This window comes from Poecilia reticulata, chromosome 18 (assembly GCF_904066995.2).
Source record: "Poecilia reticulata chromosome 18, P_reticulata-male-v2, whole genome shotgun sequence".
Taxonomy (NCBI): domain Eukaryota; kingdom Metazoa; phylum Chordata; class Actinopteri; order Cyprinodontiformes; family Poeciliidae; genus Poecilia; species Poecilia reticulata.
In genome coordinates this window covers 14,417,046-14,432,559 of record NC_088847.1, presented here as the reverse complement: position 1 = coordinate 14,432,559, position 15,514 = coordinate 14,417,046, and the positions used below count along the sequence as shown (strand labels likewise).

General features: G+C 41.3%; 1 protein-coding gene across 1 annotated transcript in view; it reads left to right on the top strand.

Moving 5' to 3' along the window:
* The first annotated feature begins 222 nt into the window (after window positions 1-222).
* LOC103480537 (scavenger receptor cysteine-rich type 1 protein M160-like) overlaps window positions 223-15,514 on the top strand; it is an 80,042-nt gene continuing 64,750 nt past the window's right edge. The window contains exons 1-6 of the mRNA XM_081599967.1: window positions 223-241; window positions 344-655; window positions 1,749-2,060; window positions 4,424-4,681; window positions 13,395-13,706; window positions 14,438-14,749. Coding sequence (XP_081456093.1) covers window positions 223-241; window positions 344-655; window positions 1,749-2,060; window positions 4,424-4,681; window positions 13,395-13,706; window positions 14,438-14,749 — 1,525 coding nt within the window. The remainder of the gene's footprint in view (window positions 242-343; window positions 656-1,748; window positions 2,061-4,423; window positions 4,682-13,394; window positions 13,707-14,437; window positions 14,750-15,514) is intronic.

The window sequence follows — 15,514 nt, the reverse complement described above, 5'->3', positions numbered from 1 at the left end:
TTTAATGTTGATGTTAACAATGAAAGATATGGACTTCACATGAAGGTTCACTCCAGAACATATTAGGAAATTGTGCTCAAGTCACTTCTCTATCCGTGTCCTTCTTGGCATAAAACTTTCATTTTAAAGTTTCTCACTAGTCCAGCATAGCAATACAATTTATGATCTGAAGTTTATTTGTTCATATGACCAGGAGACTAATGCAGTCTGATTTATAAGGACATGAGTGGAATCTGTGAACGTACACTAGCAGAAAGTGACTGGATTTTTTTGTGTTTTAGAAGAACCAAAAGTCTTTAAATCACAGTTAAATATTAATATATGTTTCTTCTTCTGCTTCAAGGTCAGATCAGGTTAGCTGGTGCTGGATTACCTCGATGTTCTGGAAGAGTTGAAGTCTACCACAACAGCATCTGGGGAACAGTCTGTGATGATTATTGGGATTTAAACGATGCCATTGTGGTCTGTAGAGAGCTGGACTGTGGAACAGCACTGTACACTACCAGTACAGCCTTCTTTGGTCCAGGATCTGGACAGATCTGGCTTGATGACGTGTCGTGTTCTGGCTATGAAACTTCACTTACACAGTGTCAGCACAGAGAATATGGGATACATGACTGTGTACACTGGGAGGATGCTGGTGTCGTCTGTTCAGGTAAAACTAATTATTTAAAGGAAAAATGTTTTGCTCAAATGATTTAATTTTTATTTACATCCAAAACTTCAATGAACAAGAGGAAATAAATGGATTTGGTTTGAAAATTAGAAACTATTCAATTTGTTATGGAGTACTGAGAAAAGTTCAGTCTGGAAGACTCTAGTTGCACTTGCCTCATCAATCAGCGCCTCCCTCTCTGCAACCTGGACCTAGCAGCTCCGGTCCAAGCCTCGCTCCAGCCAATCATTGTTTGGGCTCCAGTTCAAAAGGAGCCCAAACAATGCCGGGTTTGGCAGAGGAGGCCAAACCCATGGCCTCCTCTGCTCACCAGCTGCGATTGACCCACCTCCGCCCCATCTCCACCTTCTGCTCCCGGCTCCCAGCTCGACGTCCCCGGCCGGGGCCTGAACGCCAAAGACTTTATTTTCATGTTCATTTTGTCATTAAACTCTATTAATCGCTTTCTTTCTCTGTTCGAGTCTCTCCAGATTGAAATAACATTTTTGTCAGTAACTTAATTTCCAGAGTGTCATCTTATGTAGAAGAATTACAGATATTTTCTTTAAATGTAAAGATTATTCACTATGTTTTATGATGATCATGAGAATATTGCATTAGATCAATTACAAAAAAAAACTTAATACAAAATGTGGACATAATAATAAGTATGTTTATTACCTGCTAAAAGATTGAGCCTAAGGTCTTCGGTGATTTGTTCAAGTGAAGAAATGTGTTAATCCTGGAAATTTAAAAAAAAAATTTCCTTGGTCCAGTTCGGAGTCGATTCCAAAGGACGACCTGTGTGTTAAGTTGGTCAACATCCATGCAACTTGCCAGTCATGACTCTTGCAATAAATCTATTTGTGACTTGTACACATACACATGCAAAAGGCATAAATTCCCAGCTATTTAATTTTACAAGGTTACAAAACTAAATTGTAAACCATACTGTCTGTTTTACAAATACAATCTATGAGTCAAAATTTTGATCATACATTTGCTGAAAGTAACTGGATTTTCTTGTGTTTTAGAAGATGCAATATTGTTTAAATCCAAACCAAATAATACAGTGTTTTTTTTTTCCTTCAAGGTCAGATCAAGTTAGCTGGTGCTGGATTACCTCGATGTTCTGGAAGAGTTGAAGTTTACCACAACAGTACCTGGGGAACAGTCTGTGATAATTTTTGGGATTTAAACGATGCCAATGTGGTCTGTAGAGAGTTGGGCTGTGGAACAGCAGTGAATGCTACCATTACAGCCTTCTTTGGTCAAGGAACTGGACAGATCTGGCTTGATGATGTGTCGTGTTCTGGCAATGAAACTTCACTTACACAGTGTCGGCACGGGGGATTTGGGGTACACAATTGTGGACACAGTCAGGATGCTGGTGTCATCTGTTCAGGTAAAATTTACATCTACTTCTAAAATAATTACATTTCTATTTACATTCAAAAAAACTCAGTAGCTACTTGATTGTGCTATAAAACAGAACTCTGGCTCAATTACTCTACTGGGATAATAGTACATTTATTTCTATTACATCAAGTAGGATTTCAAGAAGGACTTAAATAATTACAATTTCTTTGTGTTGTCAAACTGAACATTAGCAACTAAATCTTCAGGGAAAATAAGTCAATTCGACAATTTAGACACTCATTTGAAATGTACACTGCTCAAAAAAATAAAGGGAACACTCTAACACATCCTAGATCTGAATGAATGAAATATTATCATTGAATACTTTGTCCTGTACAAAGTTGAATGTGCTGACAACAAAATCACACAAAAATCATCAATGGAAATCAAATGTATTAACCAATGGAGGCCTGGATTTGGAGCCACACACAAAATTAAAGTGAAAAAACACACTACAGGCTGATCCAACTTTAATGTAATGTCCTTAAAACAAGTCAAAATGAGCCTCAGTATTGTGTGTGGCCTCCACGTGCCTGTATGACCTCCCTACAACGCCTGGGCATGCTCCTGATGAGGTGGCGGATGGTTTCCTGAGGGATCTCCTCCCAGACCTGGGCTAAAGCATCTGCCAACTCCTGGACAGTCTGTGGTGCAACGTGACGTTGGTGGATGGAGCGAGACATGATGTCCCAGATGTGCTCAATCGGATTCAGGTCTGGGGAACGGGCGGGCCAGTCCATAGCTTCAATGCCTTCATCTTGCAGGAACTGCTGACACACTCCAGCCACGTGAGGTCTAGCATTGTCCTGCATTAGGAGGAACCCAGGGCCAACCGCACCAGCATATGGTCTCACAAAGGGGTCTGAGGATCTCATCTTGGTACCTAATGGCAGTCAGGCTACCTCTGGTGAGCACATAGAGGGCTGTGCGGCCCTCCAAAGAAATGCCACCCCACACCATTACTGACCCACTGCCAAACCGGTCATGCTGAAGGATGTTGCAGGCAGCAGACCGCTCTCCACGGCGTCTCCAGACTCTGTCATGTCTGTCACATGTGCTCAGTGTAAACCTGCTTTCATCTGTGAAGAGCACAAGGCGCCAGTGGCGAATTTGCCAATCCTGGTGTTCTCTGGCAAATGCCAAGCGTCCTGCACGGTGTTGGGCTGTGAGCACAACCCCCATCTGTGGACGTCGGGCCCTCATACCATCCTCATGGAGTCGGTTTCTAACAGTTTGTGCAGACACATGCACATTTGTGGCCTGCTGGAGGTCATTTTGCTGGGCTCTGGCAGTGCTCCTCCTGCTTGCACAAAGGCGGAGGTAACAGTCCTGCTGCTGGGTTGTTGCCCTCCTACGGCCTCCTCCACGTCTCCTGGTGTACTGGCCTGTCTCCTGGTAGCGCCTCCAGCCTCTGGACACTATGCTGACAGACACAGCAAACCTTCTTGCCACAGCTCGCATTGATGTGCCATCCTGGATGAGCTGCACTACCTGAGCCACTTGTGTGGGTTGTAGAGTCAGTCTCACGCTACCACGAGTGTGAAAGCACCACCAACATTCAAAACTGACCAAAACATCAGCCAGACAGCATAGGTACTGAGAAGTGGTCTGTGGTCCCCACCTGCAGAACCACTCCTTTATTGAGTGTGTCTTGCTAATTGCCAATAATTTCCATCTGTTGTCTATTCCATTTGCACAACAACAGGGGAAATTGATTGTCAATCTGTGTTGCTTCCTAAGTGGACAGTTTGATTTCACAGAAGTTTGATTTACTTGGAGTTATATTGTGTTGTTTAAGTGTTCCCTTTATTTTTTTGAGCAGTGTACATACATCCATAATCTCCATTTTAAAGGAAGTGGATTCTTTAAATGTAGTGTTGAATTCCCATGTTCCACAGTATACACTTCATTGTTAGTTGTGCAGGAGTCTCCACTTCTGCTATTCATAGGTGTATGGTTGTATAATCGAGCATTTGTTTGCAGGCGTTTTTACTAGCGAATGTAAATGTAGAGTTGGGGGCCAGTAGTAGGCTATTTGGATTTAAAGTTACAAGAAGCCCTAAAACAACTCATTCTGAAACTCACCAAACTGAAATCTCATCATCCAAGAAGGATTTTGTGCAAAGAATTTAATGATCATGTTGTTTACAGCCATAGACATGTCCTAACTTGTACAGGGAATCATAAGGAAGTTTATCTACCTCTGACTCAAAGAAAGTTTAAAACAAAACTGTCTTGTTCAATCTTGCATTAAATAGCTGAAAATATTTTGGTAATACAAAGTGGCAAATGTACAATGTCAGACTAACCAACTTTTATAATTTTCTTCTAACCTCATTGTGTTTTTAGAGCTTGAAAATGCAGACGGCTTCAGAGCATCCAGTCAAGATGAGAGCAGCATCACTCTGCAGTGGAATAAAGTGAACAACAATATCAGCTTTGTTCTCCAGTTTAATGGCAGAGAGACATTCATCAGAGCTCCAGATGGAGATGGACCAGTGAACCACACAGTGTCATCTCTCAGTCCTGGAACCAAGTACACATTCACTCTCTTCTCTGTGTTTTACAATATCAGGAGCAGTGGAGTCAACATTACAGCTACTACACGTAAGGTGTTTTTCATTACCACAAAAAATTTACCTTTAAAAAGTACTAAAGATGTAATATAAAAAACAACCCTACTTGGTTGCAATGTAACAAAAATAACTGAACAGATTAAAATGAAGAGCATGTATCTCAACAGTGGTTCATGTGAGAATGTCCACAATCCCATATGATTTCTGGTAGTGAGCTGAATCATTAGGCTGTTAGGACCTGATAGACAACTGGGTTTCAGAGGTCCTGGATTTTATGACGGCTTCTATAGCTATGATCACGAAGGTAAGCCAACTGGGTCATTCAAATGCTCCTGCTCCTGTTGTAATCTAGTCTGATACATGACCAACCAGCACTTCGCCTCACAACCATTAACAACCAATAAAAAGTTTACAGGCAGCAGAGGTTCAGTCAAACATAAGAAAAATCAGAGACTAAGAGGTCAGAGGGTAGTATTGTAACAGAAAAGCACTTGTGGGAGGCAGGAAGCCCAATCCTGATTCCCTAAATCAGAGGTTCCCAAACTGTGGGGCGCGCCCCCTAGGGGGGCGCCATGCCATTGCAGTGGAAGCGGTATGGATGAATGAAAAAAACAACGATGTATGCGCTGGGGTTTTTACCTTAGATTGACCAAGTTTCTGTTATTCCTATGTCAATTTGATACAGTAGGGGCTTCTGCACTTTTCTGTGTCCCCTGTCACAGTTTTCTGCAGTTAAAACTGTATAAGCCGTTGTTAACACTTTGTAACCTGTTTTTCCGAGCTGCCTTTAAACACAGCATGAGCGATACGACGCTCGCGCTGGGTTTACACCTGTGTGGCAGTGACGGAGACCTGCTACTCAGGCGTGTGTTGGAATCATGGCAGCAAACCAGCAAAAACGTAAAGACCTTTTTACAGTTTTTCCTCCAAACTAACTGGGTTGAGTAAAGCTGTTGGATGCAGCAGTGACGTGCGTGAGATTCATAGCTATTGAGGCAATGACTTAATTATAATCAAATTTACAAATCTAGACCCCATGAGAAAATTTTGCGCATGCGGACAGTGCTGGAGGGCAAAAAGGCTATTCCTTTTACATGCCATCCATAGCCGCGCTCCCGCCGTAGAATAATTCCGTTAACGCAATCAAACTTGGACATAGATATTATAAATTTCGTGATGTGCTCCAAAGCAAAGGGAAAAATCGTTAAAACTGAACTTCTCTTAATTGGTACTAATTCAATACTAAGTAAACTTGATAATTTCTCCATCTCAGTTGATAACTCCTCCATTTTTCCCTCCCCTCAGGTTAAGAGTCTGGGTGTCGTCCTCAATAGCACCCTCTCTTTTGCCTCCCATGTCAATAATATCACTCGGTCAGCTTATTTTCATCTCCGAAATATTCGCCGTCTCTGTCCTTTTCTCACTCCGCACTCTACTGCTGTTCTGGTCCACAGTTTGGTCACATCTCGTTTAGACTATTGTAATTCTCTACTTTTTGGTCTGCCACAGAAAACTCTGCATAAATTACAATTGGTTCAAAATTCAGCTGCTCGTATCATTACACAGACCCCTTTAATTCATCACATCACACCTATTTTACAACAGCTCCATTGGCTTCCAATCACATATCGCATCAACTATAAAATACTTCTTCTAACTTTTAAAGTAGTTCACAACCTCACACCTTCATATCTCTCTGACTTACTTCACATTGCCACACCCACCCGCTCCCTCAGATCTTCTTCTGTCCATCTCACCGTCCCCCCTGCTCGTCTTGTCACTATGGGGAGCAGAGCATTCAGCCGCTCTGCTCCCAAACTCTGGAACTCACTCCCACCTGATCTCCGGAGCATCGAGTCTTTGCAATATTTTAAGTCCAAACTCAAAACCCATTTGTTTGAACTAGCATACAATCTTTAATTATATTTGTACTATCTTATAAATCTTGTTTGTGTTGTTTTATAATTTGCTTGTTTTTATGTCAAGGTGACCTTGGGTGTCCAGAAAGGCGCCTACAAATAAAATGTATTATTATTATTCTTATTAACTCAAAACCACGTCTCTCTTGCTCTCTGTATCAGCGCAGCTACAAGCAGACTCGTTGCCATAACTGACAACAACGCCACAAAAAATAAACACTCCGATATTTCCCACACAAAGAGCAGACAATTCAGTCTTTCGCAGTAGTATGGTTTTAGCAGGACCGTGCAGAGGCTACTAAAGGGGCAGGTGCTCAACAACAAAAAAAGGGCAATCTAACCGCATTCTAGGACAGAATATTAACAAAGCCACTCAGCTTTCAGAGTTTAATAAACAATGATAAATTACAAAAATGTCACATATACAATCAAAGCTAACGAACATCTCCATATAGAGCATAACACTATGCACATGTAAGATATTTTATTAGTAATTTCTTTCTGCAGGTCTATTTTGTTATAGGAAAGTATTGCGATATTCAAACCCGCAATTTAGCAAGATATGTAAATCAAAGCTGGACCACCAGACATATTTACTCTTTACAGAATTACACTATTAAAAATATAAACAAGGGCACAATGCAACCTTTTAGTGGACTGTAATCTACAAAAAGAGCTGCCTGTTTGCTGCAGTGGAAATTAAGACAGTCCATTCAGGAAAGCAGAGCTGAATCAAACTTTAACGTGGAACTGCAGAAAAAAAACAAAAGCAAATATTGAATTGTTAATGCATGTCACCATGAGAAAAGCCTACTGATATTTGCTTAAAAAAAACTTTTTAAAAAATTTAAATCACACATTTTTGACTCATAAAGTTAACTTTCTTTTTTGCAAAACAAACTTATTTGCGCTTGTCAGAAATCGTTTCTTGCTATTCTAAGTTTGTTTATGACTCAAAATTTTGCTTGTGATTCTCATATGACATCTTGAACAGGGCCTAAAATCCAAAGGGCCTAAAATCCAAACTATTTCAGATTTCCTTTTCTTCCTGATCCTGCCAGTTGTTTTCCTTGGCCCTGCTTTTGGAAATGGCCGCATAGCCAAAGGATTGAATGCCTGACCAGGAGACACCCCCGAGGTGCTTGGCTCATCTGGAGCACAGGACATGTTCACATCATTAACTGCAGAGGAACCAGAAGTAGTAGTCTCCAGGTGAGTTGGAGGAGAGGAGGCTGTCCCCAGGTGAGGAGAGGAGGCAATCCCCAGGTGAGTTGGAGGAGAGGAGGCTATCCCCAGATGAGTTGGTGGAGACTGTGGCTGGAAAGCTCCAGATGTCAGTGATGTACCTGGGTCGGGACGGTCAGTGACTTGTGAGGGTGCATAGTCACACTCCTCAAAAATGTCAGGATTGAAGGGCCAAATACCTGTGGATTGGAAACCGGCTTGAATGTTTTTCGGTGTTCCTGCTGCAGGCAGAGCGGTCTTCACAATACTTGGAATATCGTCATCGTCTTGGCAGGATTCATCTTCATCCAGGCATCACTTGCGGTTTTTCACAATTTTCTTAAATGGGCCGTAGACACTGCGATCCAGTGGCTGAAGTTTATGGCTACAAGGGAGGGGGGGGGAGGTAAGTAGCACTATTCCTTTTTCTTTGCAGAAATCAATAGCTTTAACAGATATATGTGAACAGTGATTATCCAGCAAAAGTAAAACCTTTTTCTCTGGGCTGACCTTTGTGTGTTTTGCAAAATGAGCAAGGAATAAGAGGAAGTCTTCCTCTTGCATCCATCCTGAGGCGTTACCACTTCCTGCACTCCCTGTTGGCCCACTCTGAATGAAGAGTTCCTTGTAACGTTTACGGGGGAATACAAAGAAGGGAGGAATTGCATTTCCCAGCGCTTGCACAGCGCATGCTACTGACACGAGCACACCTCTCTCACCTGATGTCATCGCACCCACCTGCTTGACACCACGACGAGCAACAACACGGTCTGGTGATTGGACTGTTGTTACACCAGTTTCATCTACATTCCATATATCGCTCCCGTCGAAGTTGTATCTCTCAATGACCTGTCCAAGGCTGTTGAAGAAACGTTCCACATTTTGGCGGTTAAAACTTGTGGCCCGTGTAAGGCTGGTTGCCTCAGGACTCCTTATTGAGTCCTGAGGCAACCAGGACTCAATAAGGAGTCCTGGTTGCCTCAGGACTCCTTAGGCCTGACTGCAGATGGCAGTCAGGCCCTGCCATCTGCTTCTCATCCCATGTTTGTGGGTGTTTGATGTTATATGTTACTGCCAGCTGATATGCAAACTTTCTGACCTAAAAGAAAGAGGAATAGAAAATCAGAATACATAGACACAAAAAGTTTTTAAATTTGTCTAGCACCTACGCTGGTATTCAATTCTTCTCTGGTCTCCAGTGACTAACCTGTCATATGCTTACCTCAAGTGGAGTCAGTCCATAATACAGGTCTGCTGCCTGAGTCAAATAGTCAGCCAACACTTCCTCCTGCACCTCAGAGAAGACTTTGTTGCTGCTCCAATAACCTACACTGGGAAGATCACTGGACCCCTGTTCTCTCAGCTTCTGCAGTGATTTGCAGTATCTGCTCAGTGTTACATGGCAGATCCCATGCGCCTTCGCAACTGATCTGACTGACTTGCTCTTCTTTGTGACCTCATCAGATGCCTTTTTTAAAACATCTGCAGGCACACCTCTATTAGTCTTTCGTATCCACTGCCTAGGCATTCTGTAAAATTATTAAAATGAAAATGTTCTTAGGTGTATGTAAGGGGATGGTTGTAACACTTTGTGAAATCTAGGACAGGGGGAGTAGTTTAACTGGCAAACCTGAAAAGCAGTAAATTATAACTGCAGCTAGGTAATTTCCCTGCGTGAAGCTGACACCCCACCCACGTCAAAAAATCCAGCAAATAGTCTGAATGGTTAGTGCTCCGTTTGTGCAGGTTTGTGCCGTTAAAATTTTCGTTTGTGCAGTTTAGGTTTCTGAGATATTAAACATTATTTTTTAGGTCATCTAGAGTTCACCATCCCCCCATATCTCTCCAAAACAAACCAAAGTGGGCTAGTTCGTTAGTGCTCTGTTTGTGCAGGTTTGTGCCGTTAAAATTTTCGTTTGTGCAGCTTTCGTCTTTGAGATATTAAAAGTTATAATTTTGGCCGATGACGTCATCATCCCCCCATATGCTCCAAAACAAACCAAAGTGGGCTAGTTCGTTAGTGCGCTGTTTGTGCAGGTTTGTGCCGTTAAAATTTTCGTTTGTGCAGTTTTGGTTTCTGAGATATTAAACATTATTTTTTAGGTCATCTAGAGTTCACCATCCCCCCATATCGCTCCAAAACAAACCAAAGTGGGCTAATTCGTTAGTGCTCCGTTTGTGCAGGTTTGTGCCGTTAAAATTTTCGTTTGTGCAGTTTTGGTTTCTGAGATATTCAAAGTTATAATTTTGGCTGATGACGTCATCATCCCCCCATATGCTCCAAAACAAACCAAAGTGGGCTAGTTCGTTAGTGCTCCGTTTGTGCAGGTTTGTGCCGTTAAAATTTTCGTTTGTGCAGTTTTGGTTTCTGAGATATTCAAAGTTATAATTTTGGCCGATGACGTCACCGTCACCCTATCATGTTCCAAATCAAACCTAAGTGTGGGCTACTTCTTTTAATTCTTCTGATTCTCAGCTGTTGTACAATGTGTACATTTTGTTTTGAACTTCAATAAAGAGAACAAGAAAAAATGTGTCTCATTTCAAGAAATGTTTTAAGATAGCAATGTTTTTTCACGAACGTAGCGTTCTCTCCACAATAATTGAATCCTGCTAATAAAGGACATGCAGCCTGACCCTAACGTAATGTGTATAACCTGTTCAACTGTGCTTTGATTTCGGAGGTGGTCTGAAGAATTATATTCACATTGTTGATGTACTGTCTGCTGATTAAGCAGCAAACGTGTAAAAAAAATTACATGAGCCTATAAAAGGCCTTCAACTAAACCTTATACTTCTAATAAAATAGTCGATGCGTCCTTAAGGCTGTGGATGCAATTTAGACGGCAGTTTGGCTTGCAATCTCTTTCTGTCTATGCTCCTATAGCTTCAAATCATACCTTTCCGCCGTCTCTCTCAGATGGTATTTTCTTGTCGTGGCAGAAACTAGCAATTTCAACTTTTCATGATATGTAACTTGATAATACTTTTGCCTCGTTCCAACAAATCTCTGAGAAGTTTCATATCCCGCGCCACCAATTTTTTAGATACTTGCAAGTGCGCAGCTTTGTCCTCTCTACCTATTCAAATTTTCCCAACCTTCCCAGGGAGTCACCCTTAGATATTTTTCTAAAACCTCCTGTCAAACTGAAAGTGGCTATATCTTTTATTTACAATCAAATCACACTTCTACGTCCACAAACCTTTAATTCCTTTAGAGCACTTTGGGAGGAAGACCTTGGACAGGCCATTTCAGAGGATCTTTGGACACAAATCCTGTCATTAGTGCATAAGTCCTCTATTTGTGCCAGACATAATCTAATTCAATGCAAACTTGTGTATCGCACTTATTATACTAAAGCACATCTGGCTAAGTTTTATACCAACGTTTATCCTGCCTGTGATAGCTGCCAACATTCTCCAGCTAATTTGATCCACACTATCTGGCTTTGCCCTCGGCTTTTTAATTATTGGTCCAAAGTTTTTGCTATTCTGTCGGACATTTTCGACAAGAAATTGGAGCTTGACCCCTTGACTGCTTTGTTTGGAGTTGCACCTCCACAGTCCACCCTGTCCTCCTGTCAGAAATCCTCCTTGGCTTTCTTGACATTTTTGGTGCGGAAAGTGATTATAATGAAATGGAAGTCACCTCAACCTCCATCATATACACATTTGCTTCGAGATGCACTGTAATTCATTAAACTTGAGAAAATCCGTTTAAGTTTAAGAGGCTCTTCTATGAGATTTTTGGGTCTGTGGAGCCCCTTGCTAAGAACCCTTAGAAAGATTAATTTCCCTAATATTCCAGACTGGTAAGGTGGTACGTACGTAGCTGGTGTTTATTATTATTATTATCATTTTTATTATTATTATTATTATTATTATTATTATTATTATTATTATCTCTTTTACTTTCATCTTTTTTGAGTTAAGCTTGACGGATCTTTTGACAGAAGTATCCCCTAGCACCTGAATTAAAACAAAAAAATTTCTTGTTTTCTTGTCTTTGTGTATTTGTATGGGTTGAGGGAAAGAAATTTACATAGATCCATTTCATGCATCTCATGTATATGTGTGTATAATTGGGTGTGTTCTAGCCCAATTATGTTTGTATGTTAATGGTACAATGCTAACTATGTAACTACTGCCCTGCCTTTATACTGTACCTCATGTTAAAGCATAAATACATTTTTGAAAAAAAAAAAATTGCCTCATCTCTCATCACTCACAGATGGGACCGTCTCGTTGTAGAGAAATAAGCTTAGGGCTCCAATTAGTCGTTATCGTGAGTTAAAATTTTCACAAAAGTAAATTGTTCCTGGTGCCTTTCTATCTTATTTTGAAGGGATATAGCGACCAGAGTCAGAGAGTGTTACGGCAATTGTCGAGAAGAGAAGAGTGGAACTTGTGAGTCTTAAGTCTGGTACACACTGGTCTGCCAATTTTCCAAACCTCTGTCACCACACACACAACAAGAGCCAAAAAAAAGTACAACAGATTCGATCGGTCCGTGTGTCCAGCCACACTGCAGGAGGAACACGCCACACACGAACCGATTCCACTCAAGAATATCCCAATTCCAGAAGAAAATTCAGTAAAACCCCCAACATACCATACGTGAATTTAGAATAATCAAACACGGATGACGATGTGGAAGCAGTAGTTGGAACAAAGGGCTTTAGAAGCCGTAGCCGTATCTCACCCAAACCCTAGGGCCGCAGCAAACTTGCCAAGTCTTGACCGGTCCGGTCCGGTCCACGCTAATAAAAAGGTTGCGGACCACTGCAACAGAGGTTCAGTCAAAGATAAGAAAAGTCAGAGACTAAGGTCAGAGGAAGTATTGTAAGAGAAAAGCACTTGTGGGAGCCAGGAAGCCCAATCCTGATTCCCTAAACATTGGTAAGGTGCACAGAAGGTCATGAAGAGTTCTGCTGAACTGCTCACACTTCTCATTTCCAGCAGGATACAAAGGAGTACAAGATTTCTCAAGTTAAATACCGAGTAATAGATGTGAAAGTTTGGCAAAGTGACGCCTAAACACTGTAGAAATGTTTAACCAACACTAGAGCAGAAGGAAGCGATTTGGTTGGGATGGAGACATAAAGCAGGAGATCATCTGCATAGAGAGGGACCCTGTGCTTCACACCTACTCTCAAAATTGTAGATATATCTTTGCTACTGTGAAGGGAAGCATTCGCCACAGTAAGCACACATTTGGGGTAAACCTTCAGGAGCAGAGTAGAGAACATGAAAAGATTTTTAATGTTGATGTTAACAATGAAAGATATGGACTTCACATGAAGGTTCACTCCAGAACATATTAGGAAATTGTGCTCAAGTCACTTCTCTATCCGTGTCCTTCTTGGCATAAAACTTTCATTTTAAAGTTTCTCACTAGTCCAGCATAGCAATACAATTTATGATCTGAAGTCTATTTGTTCATATGACCAGGAAACTAATGCAGTCTGATTTATAAGGACATGAGTGGAATCTGTGAACGTACACTAGCAGAAAGTGACTGGATTTTTTTGTGTTTTAGAAGAACCAAAAGTCTTTAAATCAAAGTTAAATATTAATATATGTTTCTTCTTCTGCTTCAAGGTCAGATCAGGTTAGCTGGTGTTGGATTACCTCGATGTTCTGGAAGAGTTGAAGTCTACCACAACAGCATCTGGGGAACAGTCTGTGATGATTATTGGGATTTAAACGATGCCAATGTGGTCTGTAGAGAGTTGGACTGTGGAACAGCAGTGAAAGCTACCAGTACAGCCTTCTTTGGTCAAGGAACAGGACAGATCTGGCTTGATGACGTGTCGTGTTCTGGCAATGAAGCTTCACTTACACAGTGTGGGCACAGAGGATTTGGGACACACAACTGTGGACACAGTCAGGATGCTGGTGTCATCTGTTCAGGTAAAACTAATTACCAGACTGGTATTTTCTGTAAATTTAAAGATTATTCACTATTTTTTCTGATGATGAGAACATTACAACTACAAATTCTATTTACAAGCACAAAACATATAAAACTTGGATTTTTGACTGGTACACATATACACGCAAAAGGCATACATGTCCAGCTATTTAATTTTACAAGGTTACAAAACTCAGTTGTAAACCATCCATTTTCTTACACCCTTGTCCCTCAGTGGGGACGGGAGGGTTGCTGGTAACTATCTCCAGCTAGTGTGCTGGGCGAGAGGTGGGTTCACCCTGGACAGGTCGCCAGTCTGTCGCAGGGCAATACAGAGACACACAGGACACACAACCATGCACACACACACTCACACCTAGGGGCAATTTGGAGAGGTCAATTCATGTGAAGTCATGTTTTTGGAGTGCGGGAGGAAACCGGAGTACCCGGAGAAAACCCACGCATGCACAGGGAGAACATGCAAACTCCATGCAGAAAGACTGGGGGCGGGAATCGAACCCAGAACCTTCTTGCTGCAAGGCAACAGCTCTACCAACTGCGCCACTGTGCAGCCCCAGTTGTAAACCATACTGTGTGTTTTACAAATACAATCTATGAGTCGAAATTTTGATCATAGAGTTGCTGAAAGTAACTAGATTTTCTTGTGTTTTAGAAGATGCAATATTGTTTAAATCCAAACCAAATAATACAGTGTTTCTTCTTCTTCAAGGTCAGATCAGGTTAGCTGGTATTGAATTACCTCGATGTTCTGGAAGAGTTGAAGTCTACCACAACAGCATCTGGGGAACAGTCTGTGATGATAATTGGGATTTAAACGATGCCAATGTGGTCTGTAGAGAGTTGGCCTGTGGAACGGCATTGTACGCTACCAGTACAGCCTTCTTTGGTCAAGGAGCAGGACAGATCTGGCTTGATGATGTGTCGTGTTCTGGCAATGAAACTTCACTTACACAGTGTCAGCACAGAGAATATGGGACACATGACTGTGGACACTGGGAGGATGCTGGTGTCGTCTGTTCAGGTAAAACTAATTATTATTTAAGGGAAAAATGTTTTGCTCAAATTATTTAATTTTTATTTACATCCAAAACTTCAATGAACACAAGGAAATAAATGGATTTGTTTTGAAAAGTAGAAGCTATTCAATGTGTTATAACATTTATTTCAGTAACTCCATTTCCAGAGTGTCATCTTATGTAGAAGAATTACAGATATTTTCTCTAAATTTAAAGATTATTCACTATTTTTTATGATGATGAGAATATTGCATAAGATCAATTACAAAAAAACTTAATACAAAATGTGGGCCTGATAATAAGTATGTTTATTACCTGCTAAAAGATTGAGCCTAAGGTCATCTGTGATTTGTTCAAGTGAAGAAATGTGTTAATCCTGGAAATTAAAAAAAAAAAATTCCTTGGTCCAGTTCCGAGTCGATTCCAAAGGACGACCTGTGTGTTGAGTTGGTCAACATCCATGCAACTTGCCAGTTTTGACTCTTGCAATAAATCTTCCTACCAAGCGTTAAGTCCATCTTGAGATCTTAAATCCTCTTGCGGTCTTGAGAGATGGGGTCTCCTAAGAGATTTTTTTACTCTGTGCGCGGTCCAGCACAGTTGCTCTGACCCTGCGTGTGCTTTTGCAAGATTTGGTCTGACAGGATGATGCTTCGCTTCCAAGATGTTCGACTGTAACATTTTCCTTACTCCTCTTTAGTGTTGCCCTAAGACCGTGGGAAGATCAAACCTTTTAGTTACAAGGTAGCAAAATGTATGAACAACTGCAC